General features: G+C 43.9%; 2 protein-coding genes across 3 annotated transcripts in view; one reads left to right on the forward strand and one right to left on the reverse strand.

The window, feature by feature from the left end:
• The window catches only part of LOC311024283 (polyadenylate-binding protein 1A), a 477,590-nt gene that overhangs the window by 230,474 nt on the left and 234,915 nt on the right, over window positions 1-12,201 (forward strand). The gene's annotated exons all lie outside the window — the stretch shown is intronic.
• Window positions 1-12,201, reverse strand: part of vps13b (vacuolar protein sorting 13 homolog B) — a 317,809-nt gene that overhangs the window by 158,879 nt on the left and 146,729 nt on the right. For both annotated transcript variants that reach the window (XM_084026605.1, XM_084026606.1), the window contains exons 23-24: window positions 3,537-3,771; window positions 1,491-1,708 (exon numbers count right to left, since the gene is read on the reverse strand). In XM_084026605.1, the coding sequence (XP_083882731.1) occupies window positions 1,491-1,708; window positions 3,537-3,771 (453 nt within the window). The remainder of the gene's footprint in view (window positions 1-1,490; window positions 1,709-3,536; window positions 3,772-12,201) is intronic.

The raw sequence follows: 12,201 nt of genomic DNA on the forward strand, positions 1-12,201 counted from the left end.
AGCTCGAACATTTTCTGAGAAATCCATTCAGAAACGTGCCTATTGGAGTGTGCAGTCACTTCGTCGGCACACAGATGACGAAGCTCTTCATGATCTTAAATTTCAAAACCACAATAACTGTGTCTACCTGTACAAACAAGTATTTTAAGAAAGATCTAGAAAAAAAACCCTAAAAAGCTCGACTGTTTCACCCCAGTTTCTAAAAATACCTGTGTTTGTGCCATGAAGTAATGCACTGCGTATTATGGAAAATCTGATTTAATGTCACAAAAATGTCGTATGGACGCCAGCGACAGTTAAGAGGCAAAAACGCTCTGGTTTTATGTGTTGACTTTACATGTGTTAATGTTTCAAAATGAGTGTGATAGTTATTGATTGATTTCCAAACGCTAGCTGTAACTCTACCACCCACAGCAGCACACCCATTGCAGTGTTCTCATCCCACTGTCGCGGTGATCCCGAGTGTGCAGCGCTCTGACAACCGTATACATTCCCACAAATGGAAACGCTAATTAGAAAGAGGAGTGAGAAGTGTGAGGTCTCTTTTGTTGTGAAGAGGGCGGGGTCGCCCTGGCAGTAGTTCTTAAAGAGCCGCCGCATGACTTGAAATGGTACAGTATGAGCTTATAACCCCCCCTCGAGTCAATCATTTACACAGAGGAGTGGAAGAAAAGAGCGAGAGGAGGCGAGCAGATGGGAAGAGAGCGCGGAGAAATTGCGATGAAAGAATGAAGAGAAGTTTTCATTGGACCCAAAAACTAATAATGACTCATCATATAATCGCAATAAGCCTTTCCAGCTTTGCCAGACACAGGCACTCCGTTTGAGAGGGAGAAAGAAGAAAGAAACTTTCCCTTAATAACCCACCAGCTTTCCTCATCTCTGGGAAAGTTTTCACCACTACCAGATTAAGGCCTTTCATTTGTTTCTGGTACCAATTCCCCTCAATATCACCATGGCTCATCACTGTGGTCAGGGACGTTTAACAGTGTGACCACTCGAAAGGTCGCCCCAATTAAGTGTTTACAGAGGAAACCTAACTCAATACGGCTAATTCAATTGTGGAAAAAAAACAAAACATGTGTAATGGCACATGTAGATGTGATTATAGTGCAGTGAAAAACAACCTAACTGGGAGACAAAGCCTTTCCAATCCGTCCATATTCATCACGCTCTCGCTGAAACATAATCACACGCTGTAAAACAACGATCCCCCTGCTCTCCTTCACTCAGACCTCAAAACTTCTGACCAAAGCAAACAAGGCAACACTCTCTTGTTTACGCTCCTCGTGGAAATCATAGTATGTAAGAAGATGAGGCAGTTTGTTTATTGGAGTCAATCTTTACGAGGGTGTCATGCCGAGGCAGCGGCGTCCTGCCAGGGCTCTTGTGTTCACATTTCAGGGAAGTTTACAACGTGGATGATTTGTATAAATATACATGTTAAGTCTCAGGACTACAACGTGAGATCCAGCGCTGTCCTGACTGACCTGAGGGTTGGAGCACTTGACGTGGACGGGCTGCAGATCGACGTGGAGGCAGACTACGAAGGAGTGTCCCCCTTCGGAGCAGCTCTGCAGCTTATGGGAGGTGACGGCCAGGGTGGAGGTACAGCCCATAGGCTCCAGCAGGCTGAGGCTTCGCTGCTGTCCCAGCAACGTGTACACACTGAACTGACTCAGGCTTACCGTCCAGGGGAAGGCATCACCTGGTGGGAGACATGAGGAGGGGGAGAGGGGATGAAAAATGCAATACAGAGACAATGGCGGAGATTTAGAGAAGCAGAACGATGAGAGAGAGGAATCTCTCGACTCGTCTTTCCAATGCAAATTTTGTGATCCTGCGGCTGGATGGGAACTCGGCTGCGTCCGCAGATGTGTGTCCACACGTCAATGCGACTTGCAGATCAGATAATGATTGGACATATTTCATTCATTTATATTTATAAGGAGCGGCTGAAAAAAAGCTGGATAAACACACTTCCTTTCCGATAAATCCTTCACAATACTATTTCTTATTTTGGCTGCGTACTCTCCTCCCTGCAGTATTAGTGGACCTCTTTTATTGAAGATTGAAGTGCTCTCTGTGTTTACATCACTGATGCTTGGTGGTCAAACACATTTAAAGTTGACGGACAACGAGGCCTTGAACATTACATTTTTAATGTTAACATCCCGGCCCCGTTATCTGCCCAGATGGTGCCGTTTACATTCCTCCTGATGCAAATTTTCACAAATGCACTATGGGAACGCACTACTGTTTGATTAGGTGTCCAGATTGTGCCCACATGCTGCCCAAACCTCAGTGAGATCAGAACCCCATGCCAGCCGGGGCCACCTCAGCATGTGGTCTCCAAGCAAGATCCTATCTCAGAGCCTGCAGACTTAACAATTAGCGCGCCCTGGCATGATCGGATGACAGAGACGAGCGCGACCACGGCCCGAAGACAGATTTGGAAAGAGAGAAGTGCAGCTGATTAAAATAGCAAGAGGGATAACAGGCCATGCTCATTATCAAAAAACACCATGACAGCTAGATTATCCCTTTCACTTACCATTAACATCAAAGCCAATTACTGTACACGGGATGAGAAAAGTGCATGGAAAGCATTAAAGATGCACTAAGGAGTATTATGGAAGAGGATCCCATGAAAACACACTGTAAAATGAGTGTCTATTTGAAATCTGTGGATCTGAGACGGGATGCCACACTGGGAAAGCTCGAGTTTGTTAACGTGCCAACCCTGGTAGAGCAATCATCCAAGGGGAGGGGGGGATGTGTTCACGAGCACGGGGCCATGAAGAGCACATTTCCCGTGCGCCGCAGGCACGGCGCTTTGAAACTGCGAGATGAAGAGCTTTTTCAAAGGGTAGGAATGAATTACTAAAAGCAAAGGGTTGTGTTTTTTTTTTTTACGGCAACACTGACAAGGCTGCTGATGTCACTGTTTTTGCTGTCATATTTTCTTTCTCCTCCGTTTTGAAATCCGTATGCCCAATGCTGATGTCATTGAAGAGTTGAGAGAGAAAAAAAAAGAGGAGGGTGCCCCCCCCTTCCCCTCCTTTTTTTTTCTGCCAAAGAGAAAACACTGCTCACCCGTCTGAGTGTTGCTTATGTCAACTCTACCCAGGTGTGCACACCACATGTGCGAGATCTATCTCTCAAAGTCGCTCTACTTAAGTTTGTTTGTCTTTTGTCATGGTAAATGAGTAGTTGTGGGTCAAAGGTTTGCTCGGTGTTGAAAAGGCCGTAATGATGATGAATTCACATTATGTAGCCTATAACTATTATGAAAGCGTTTATTTCAATTATTAATAAAAGCACGCGTAAAAAAAAAAAATAGTTAAGTCGATTTTTCCCACCCTTTGCAATTTATTTTCCTGGACTCCCACTTTTAACCCATGAACCTGTCCCCATCATTGTTTCTCAGAGGTGTAACATTAAAATCAATCTCTTTTGACACCAGGTCATTTGGTGATCTTCTCACAGGATTTGAATCATTCAAATTCCCGTTGACGTGTCATTAGATAACCTACCTTCCTCTAGGATGGGCTTGGACACTGCAAAGGGGAGCTCCTGCAGTGGCTCCATGTACCTGTGCCCGGCGCTGAGGACACTGATCTGTGGCAGGCAGACCACCAGAGTCCCGGGCATGGAGGCCTGGTTGTGGTACCAGCTGCGGACGGTGCCGGGTATGTCGCCGCAGATGATGGTGCTCGGGGAGGGGAGGCTGTCATTGGGCAGGAACACACAGCACGACTGCAGCTCCAGCTGGAGAGAGAGAAAAAAGGAAAGAACACATGAAGTCATGTTAATCAATCCAGTCGGGTCACATGACTATTGACCACCCACCTGCCTCAGCCTCCGTGTATCGTTTTCGGTGAGCAAAGTGCTCATGAGCAAAGTGCTCATAGGGCAGTTTGTGCCAGAGTTAGAGGATCTGGGTTGCAGTGGAAAGAACCGAAGAGAGAGTGTGTGCACGATGCTGGGTGTTGCTGGAAAAGACTGAACACGCTTAATAAACCTTTCCTTGATTTGAAAAATGGAAACAGTCGATCCCACGTTTAGTCACGCATGCTGTTCTGCTTCATGGCTACTGTATGATAAACCAAACTTTGCTATATATTATTATATTTTAAGACCACTGCTGTATTACTATACGACTCTCCCACTTTAGAAGGAAGGATTTGCCTTGAAAACACCTTTTAAAAGTAGAACGTGAGACTTTGAATGCCCATTTAAAACCCGATGTGAAATTCCATATTTAGGAAACAGAACACCTTTTACAACTCCAGGGAGTTTTTACAGTCAAATCTCAAACTAAAATCATATTTGAAGTATGTTTTTTTTAAAGGGTTTGAGCATTCCAGCTGCATTGTGTCACACATATCTCTCTGTACACCCAAAAAAAGGGCGAAATTTACAAGCCATTAGGTCAGCAACCAGTAGCATGTAGCCAGTAGTCGTAGGAGCAGTCTTTTTCCATTATATCGGGGCTGCAGCGATTTAAAAGACCCGTTAACAGAAGAGAGAGGAGTCCAGGGGTCAGGGGTCAGACGGCAGGGTGGGTGTCAGTCAGAGCGGCTCGGTTTAATGACTGGCCGTTACACTGCAATATGCACACTAATGCACGGACACACATCCATCCTCCAGCTGATATTAGCATCTATAAATATGCAGCCTTCTGCTAATATCCCACACAAATGTTGGAACGCCTCTGACAGGCCTGTATGTGGACGCCAGCTCCCCCGGCTTTGATGGGAGGGCGAGGAACGGCAGAAACGGAGGGGAAAAAGACTGGGACGGAGAGAAAGAGAGGTGGAAAGACGGAGAGAAAGAGGGGGGGAGATATGGTTACACATTCATCTCACGCTGCTTCCTCTTTTGATTACTCTTCAAAGGGGGGTTTGAAATCGGAACACTTTTGCACACTGACACATAAGGCTTTGGCCTTTTTTTTAAGAGCCGGCACGCAGGAAGAAAATCCATTGACACTGCCTGGTCTGCTGCGGATCTTAGCAGGGTTAAGCTGTAAAGCAGGCAGACACACGGAAAGCGCTGGGTTTAACACTGTGACTCTGGTCTGCACCTTGAGCTCACTGCCTGAGGCTAATGCTCTCCTGCTGGACATATTGGTTTAGTCACATGACTACACATTATCTTCTTCGGCTCGGACCATCAAGGGACGGGCCGATACAGTGAGCATTGTAAATGTGTCCCAGTTTAGTTCCAGTTGAAGTGTAAGTGAAAGACAGCTGACAGGAAGTAAACATAGAGCAGAGCTGTTGTCTAGCAACACAGTTCCATTGAACGGTGCTAAACCAGAGCGTACAGTCAGACAGAATGAGAGTAACAACGTTTTTTTGAACATTAAACGTGTTTTAGTAGAAACCCAAAACATGAGTATTAACCTAAAAATTGCTATGACTCAACAACAAACTAAAGAAAACAGTGTAATCACAGAAATCACTACATGTAATAAGCTGTAACCTGCAAATGTTTTCAGGAAACTGAGAGAGAATAGTTCATTGTAATTAACAAAAGGCATAACAATCCAAATAGTCATTGATACATTTTTAATTAATTGACAGTTTGATTAATTGACTAATCATTTCAGGACTAATTTAATGCAGAACCAAAACAAATTTAAAAGGTATGCATACACATGTATATCGCTGTGTACATGTAAGCTTAACCTTCTTACTGTCAAAGATAAAGAATCATACTAAGTTAAAAATAACATAAGGAAAGTAATCCAATACTTAAATATTTACAGTTTCAAATGGGTAATTTCAGAGCAGAGCTACCCTACTACACAGACTACAGGTACCTAAATGACTTTAGCTACCATACTGTGTCTGATGGTTGACTAAATCTGTCACCATATATCAAACTTTATGTAATCATAGGGAAATATTAAACAGTAAAAGAGTAGGGGAGACCGCCTGTGTTTGAGAAGACCCAGATGTACGACTCTTTATTCCTCCAGACGTTTCATTTCATATTAACCTCTTTTTATTAGCAATTGTTGGATAATTTTAGCAAAATTAGATATGCGGTAGATTTTTGTTAATAACTACTCGGAAAGGGTGAGTTAGGATGACCTACTTAGGTCAGCCAATTCTCTTGGAAAACTCAGCAGAGGGAAAAGGGACTTTTTTGGTATTGAGAGTAGGTTGTGCCTCAACAGGATGTATATCTTTCTTGCACTAGCAGGGCAGATATAAATGGGCAACCCCTGTCTAAGCTACCTCCATAGTTCCTAGCTTGAGTGTGTCCAATAAAACATCATAACATTATACCCCTTAATGCTGTTTGCTTATGACTTTATAATGCTTTGCTGTTGTTCCCCATGGCAACCCAAAACCAAAGATGATGTCAAGTACATGGTAGCTACAGACTTGCCACATCAGAGAGTGAAATACTAACAATAATCAGATAACATCTCACAGATGACAACAGAGGGAAAAGTCTGAACAATTGAATGGCACTGACTGGGCATAGCGACCGCTGTTTCTACATGTTTACACTCGGCCAGAAAAGGCTCAAAACGCTTCAAAGGGCCCAGCTATGTAATGGAAAAGAAAATGGCCTGTCAGTGCTAAATCTGGGTGATACAATACTAATCTTTAGTCAGCCCCTCCTCCTTCGGTGACAGCCAATAAAAGCCACAAAAAAAACACAGAAACAAACATGTTGTAATCCACGATGGCTGGAGTGCACGAGTCCCGTCTGAGGGTGAGGGTGGTGAAGGGAGAAACGTTTGCTTTTCTCTTGAGTGAGGGAGTCGAGGTCAACGGAGTAGATAAGAACAACAGTGAACGGGGGATGTCATGCACTGGGGGACCAGAGGCTGCAGCCGCTGATTAATAACCGACTCCAAATCACACAGTTGCTGCTCGAAGAAGGATGACGGCACCGAAAGACGAGGCAAATAATGCTAAAGCAAACAGATGAACTGTAGTGTTAGTCAAATATCTTGCCAGGGTCTGGATTAGATTGTGCTCAAGTCCGCGGGGCCACGGAGTCCATGAACAAACTACTTATTGTAATCCATACCTTCTCCAGGAGGCAACACGGGTTACTGGCTGAAGTTGTATCCAAGATAAATATGGTAAACAAGTAAGATGAAAATATAATGGGAACTAGAAAGCCGGTGCCAAGGCTATACAATCGTCTACTTTTGTTATTTTAATAATAGAAAATGTTTAGGAATGTTTAATCTGCATCTGGATCTGGAGCAAAATACACACTGGGATTTTTTTTTTTTGGTTTTTGAAGAGAGTACAATAGTTCAAAAGAAAACAGCAAAAATGCTTAAAAATGCCCTCTTGGAAAGTTGCGAAATCCTTAAAAATGGTCTTTGTTCCAGGCATAACTTGTTGTTAGTGATTGTTACATTGCACGGCAGCTGGATTCTCACGATTTCACGAGTTCACGCGAGAATTCATCAAATATCACATAGAAGTAAGCCAGACTACAGACCAGTGTTAAGACTTAGGTGTGTGTGACGTGACACAGAAAGAATGGCGGCTGCTAAAGAGGTTAGCGTAGCGCTACAACAGCATCAGCTTTTATGATAACTGTATTTCATCATTAAGATCAACGCTGAAGGGTTTTCTCACTGGAAAGGATGTTTTACGTGTTTTTCGTCTCCCAACTCGCTTCAACAAGAGCTTGATTGACAGATGGTTCGTTCAATCACCTGCAAAGTATTTGGCCCGCCCTTTCCCAACCAGCTTCTCTGATTTGTTTGTTCTATGTGACAAACTTTCTGGCACCTCTGGTTAGATATATATCGTGCTAACAGACAAAAGGACTCGGACCAAAAAGAGAATCTCCTTGGAAGAGGTAAAAAGAGAGAAAAAACACTTCATCCTGGTGGATAGAACTCATTATACACCTGAAATGGGCGGATTATATTATTGTTCATCAAGGGCAATTACAGGAGAAAACAGGAATGCTTAATGAGTTCCACCTGAATTCATTCATGTTCATCGACATGATGCCTTTGCCATGGAAATGCTCTGCTTTCTGGCCGCAGCAGACCAATTAAAAGTCAGGGTATCAAACTTTCATGAGGAATAATTTATGCTGAAATTGACTCAAGTCAAACACAAAAAATTGGAAATGCTTCTCCTCGTTTCTGCGGTTTCTGTCACCCTTGTAGGAACGTGAACTCAGAGCTCCCTGACGATGGACTGGCTATACCCCACCCTGTACTCTGGGCTCGCAGGTCACCCCGGTTAACCTCCCAGCCCCCCCTCCCTCTGTGGTCTTGTGTTATGAGCTGTGACTCACTCAAACACACACACACACACCGACACTGGGAGACAGACATACAGTATCCAAACAAAGGCGAAGTGGGGTATCAAAGGGCAAGAAGGGGGAGCATTGGCGCTGCTGCGCGGCGCTGACGGATCCAGAGAGAGAACTAGCCTGAGGTCAGAATGTCCCATACACATCACTGCCAAACCCACTGACAGCTCTCCCCGGCCGATATTCCTCTACCCTCACCATCGCCCAACTCTCCCATGCCTCGGCCCTTTTGTCCCCGTCCCTGCGGACGCCTTGCTGTTGGTGTCCAGGTCTCTCACCATGACCATGCATTGATTCAGCCTGGAAAATCTTCGTCGAGATGATGTGACTGGAGCAAGGGGAGGAAAGGAAACCGTGGAGGAGAGGTGGTGGGAGCAGAGGGGAATCCAATGTTTGTGAATGGTTGCATACACAGCAAAAAAAAAAAAACTGTAAAAATAAAACCTCTGTGTCTGTTTGTTTCATGTATTCATGTTCTTCAGGGGTAAAAGTTGACTTGAGGTTGTGCAGGGTCATGTTTGGTATTCCACACAATTGTGTTTAACAGCTCTCTAACAGGCCAATAAACACAGCACTGGAAGCAGTTAGCCTGTGTGACAATGTCCCCCTACTGCGAGCTGATGGGCATGTGTGTGTGTGTGTGTGTGTGTGTGTGTGTGTGTGTGTGTGTGTGTGTGTGTGTGTGTGTGTGTGTGTGTGTGTTAGTAGAGAGAGAAAGCATGCACTATGTCCTACGACAGGACAGGAAACTGACAGGAATGCCAGGTTGACCGAAAACTCACTTTGTTCCGTCACATGCCTGGAAAGCAGCGGGCAGCATTTTGCAGCATGTTACTGTATTTACAGCAAACTAAACTCAATTTGTATCCATAATAAGATGGTGAAAATGTATTTTCTGTTTGGGCAGGACCGCGGAAAGGCAGCTTTTCCAAGTGCAGCGAAGGGAAAATTATGAAATGAATTAAAAATAGAAACGGGCACAAATAATATCTGAAAGCCAGAAGTATAATTGCAGTGTGGAATATCTGTTACACAACTTTACTCTCCGAGGGGTTCAGGGTAATGTGGAATAAAAAAAATTAAAAAAAACAGCCTCTGGAAATGACTCAGGTACAAACAAGAAATACAGCACAGGGCTGAGCGGCCCTTTTATGATTATTAGAGGAGAATCTGGAGCTCAGCAACATCAGACTGTTGATTTTCATAAACATTTGGATTCGAGTTGAAGCGTACTGTTAGAAGATTAAGAATGGCAGGTGTGTTCATATAGTATATATGTCATTGTATAAGTTTCAGTGGGGAAAAGAGGAGTCAAAGAGTCCTAATTCTTCATTCCTTTTGTCCAATGACATCATGTCCTGTCAAAGTGAAACTAAATCTTGGGACCAGGACTCCTGGGACTGCAGTTCAGTTACCCACTGCCTGTAATGACAGATTCATTCTGGGGAAAAAAAAGAAAAACACTGAGGGGACAATGTGAGTGTGTGTCTGTGTGTGTATTCAGTGCAGGGTGTATCACTCGCTGCACACTATTAATAATGTACTTCAAAAACAGCGGAAACGCTTTTCAATTTTGCGCAGGAAATCTCCGTTAAAGAAAAAAAAAAGGAAAAGAAAAGAGATTGAAGCCAATCGACTCCTTATGAGGCTGCACGTGCCAGGCTTTAACTGTGAAAACATGCTCAAATGACACACTCACACGTTTACAAAAGCACATACGCACACACATTGTATGTGTGGCTGCACGTTCACATACACTTAAACACACGCAACATCACACTTGAGAAATTCAGCTGTCGATTAAAGAAGAAGAAAAGTGTTATTTGGCTCCAGAATGAAAAAGTAAAATCCAAAGAAAATCCAAACCCCATGGCCTCAAGCCAAAACACCTGAGTTAACATCTCCCTCCCATCAAACAAGTGCCGCTCAGAGACCCCACCGCTTTTTAATATCCTTGCAGGGACTCTGAGCTGTGCTTCCTCTGAAGGATGGCACCTGCAACAGCAATGGACTGAGTTACCACAACACTGCGCAGGTTATGAGGTTGAATCCCTCTCTGTACTACTGCTGGATGTCCAACTGCTTCAGTGTCACAAGCTGCCCGCTGCATTCGGCCTCCTCTTGTGTTGCGTGAAAAAGCATCCAGCAGCTGGAATTATGGGCCCTTTCTATTGTGTGCAGCAGGATGACAGATATTTGGAATTAAGCATCGCACTGGTTCCCTCAATAAAACGCCAATGGAGTTATTATCGCACATACACATTTACAGTACACATTATGTCAAGATAATCCGATGATGATTTTTGAAGCATATTTGCAACCACCGAAGTGAACAGCTACACCATGAACGGCTAACGGCTGACTAGTTTAGTCGTCTCATTTAGTCGCCTTTTTTAAGACATGTTAAGTCTTCAAAATTCAACGTTAAAATATCACAAGCTTGTGTTTACCACAGACCTTTGAGACGAGGGACCTAGAAGAGATGAAATGCTGCCTCGTTTCCTGCGTGTAGGACTCCTTATTCCTGCTGCTCGCTCAATGTGAGCACAGCAAGGATGCCGTTTGGCGTCGGATCAGAGTCGGAACAAAGATGGAGTGTGCTGTTTGTACTCAGAAAGATGCATTTTACTCCTTGCTGCCTTTCGTCAGTCCATCCCTGGTATGTGAAGGAAACGTCTGTGTTCTAGCTCGCTGATTCAGAGGTGAGGGAGGGAGCTGACAGTGCACAGAAATCAGGGGACTCGCTGGAAATAGTTTTTCAGTTTTTCATAGAGTCTATTTATATACTGAATGAGCTGAAAACATGATATATTGTGATATATAATCAAGATAAAAGATTTTGACCATATCGCCCAGGCCTAGTACTAAGTAAAAGCCTCATGGCCTGAAAGAATGCGAGAGCCAGTGGCTTTTGAGTGACAGCGTGGTTATTTAGTAGGTGACCATTGCTTATCCTGAGACTTAGGCCTTGATCCTTTCCTCTTAGGCCTCTAAATGAACACGGATCTTCTTACACTTTGATCTACAATCACACAGGCTCTAATTCAATCTCGTTCCTGGATCAGGAAGCCAGCACATGCTGTCAGGAGTAAATAAATACGACTTAAAATAAAAAGAGAGACAGATGAGCAAAAGAGCCCGAAACATTCAAAAAACCTGAAACACATCCATTTGGAAAGTACTTTGATTAAATAGTGAGACGCCTGAAGACGTTTTTTTTTTTTTTTTTCTTTGTCTATTTCTTCCTTCTCATCCCCGCCTGGCGTCACATCACAGAGCTCTAAATATGGGATTGTTCCATTTTTTGTGGCAAGTTCTGCTCCGTGGTATTCCTGATCACTTCCCTGCTCCATCAGATAGCGCTCAGAATCCAGCCACATGTGTGGACCCTGTTTCGAATCTTTCCGTCTTAATACCCGCAAAAAAGCGTCCCTTACTTCCTCCTCTTCAGAGCAGCATTGGGAGTATGATCTGTCTTATGTAGCATTTCTCCCTCAAGTCTTTGTGGAGATGGTTTATCTGGTTCCAGCAGAGCAGGTTCTAATAGAGAGGAAGCTGAGGGCCAAACACACTTAGTCTTTGAAAGGCTGGGGCCATGTGGAAATGGCCTATATAACCACAGGAGGCTCTTAGGATCGGCCGTGCCTCGCCAGTAAATGACAGAACAGTGAGTTAGATGGAGGGCAGCCTGTCTACACTGAAGAGCAAGTTCAGCTGTGAGTACTTATTCTCAGATTGTCATCCTTAGAAGTCGCAGTTAAGTGTTTCAGACATGAAGTGACTTTGCAAGAAAGGTACGACATTGTTGGGATGTGACATTTTAGCATTTATACCAACACAAGGCTATTATTATCACACTGCTTCTAACAGTGTAGAGCATTT

Source organism: Eutrigla gurnardus (genome assembly GCF_963514095.1).
Source record: "Eutrigla gurnardus genome assembly, chromosome: 14".
Classification (NCBI taxonomy): domain Eukaryota; kingdom Metazoa; phylum Chordata; class Actinopteri; order Perciformes; family Triglidae; genus Eutrigla; species Eutrigla gurnardus.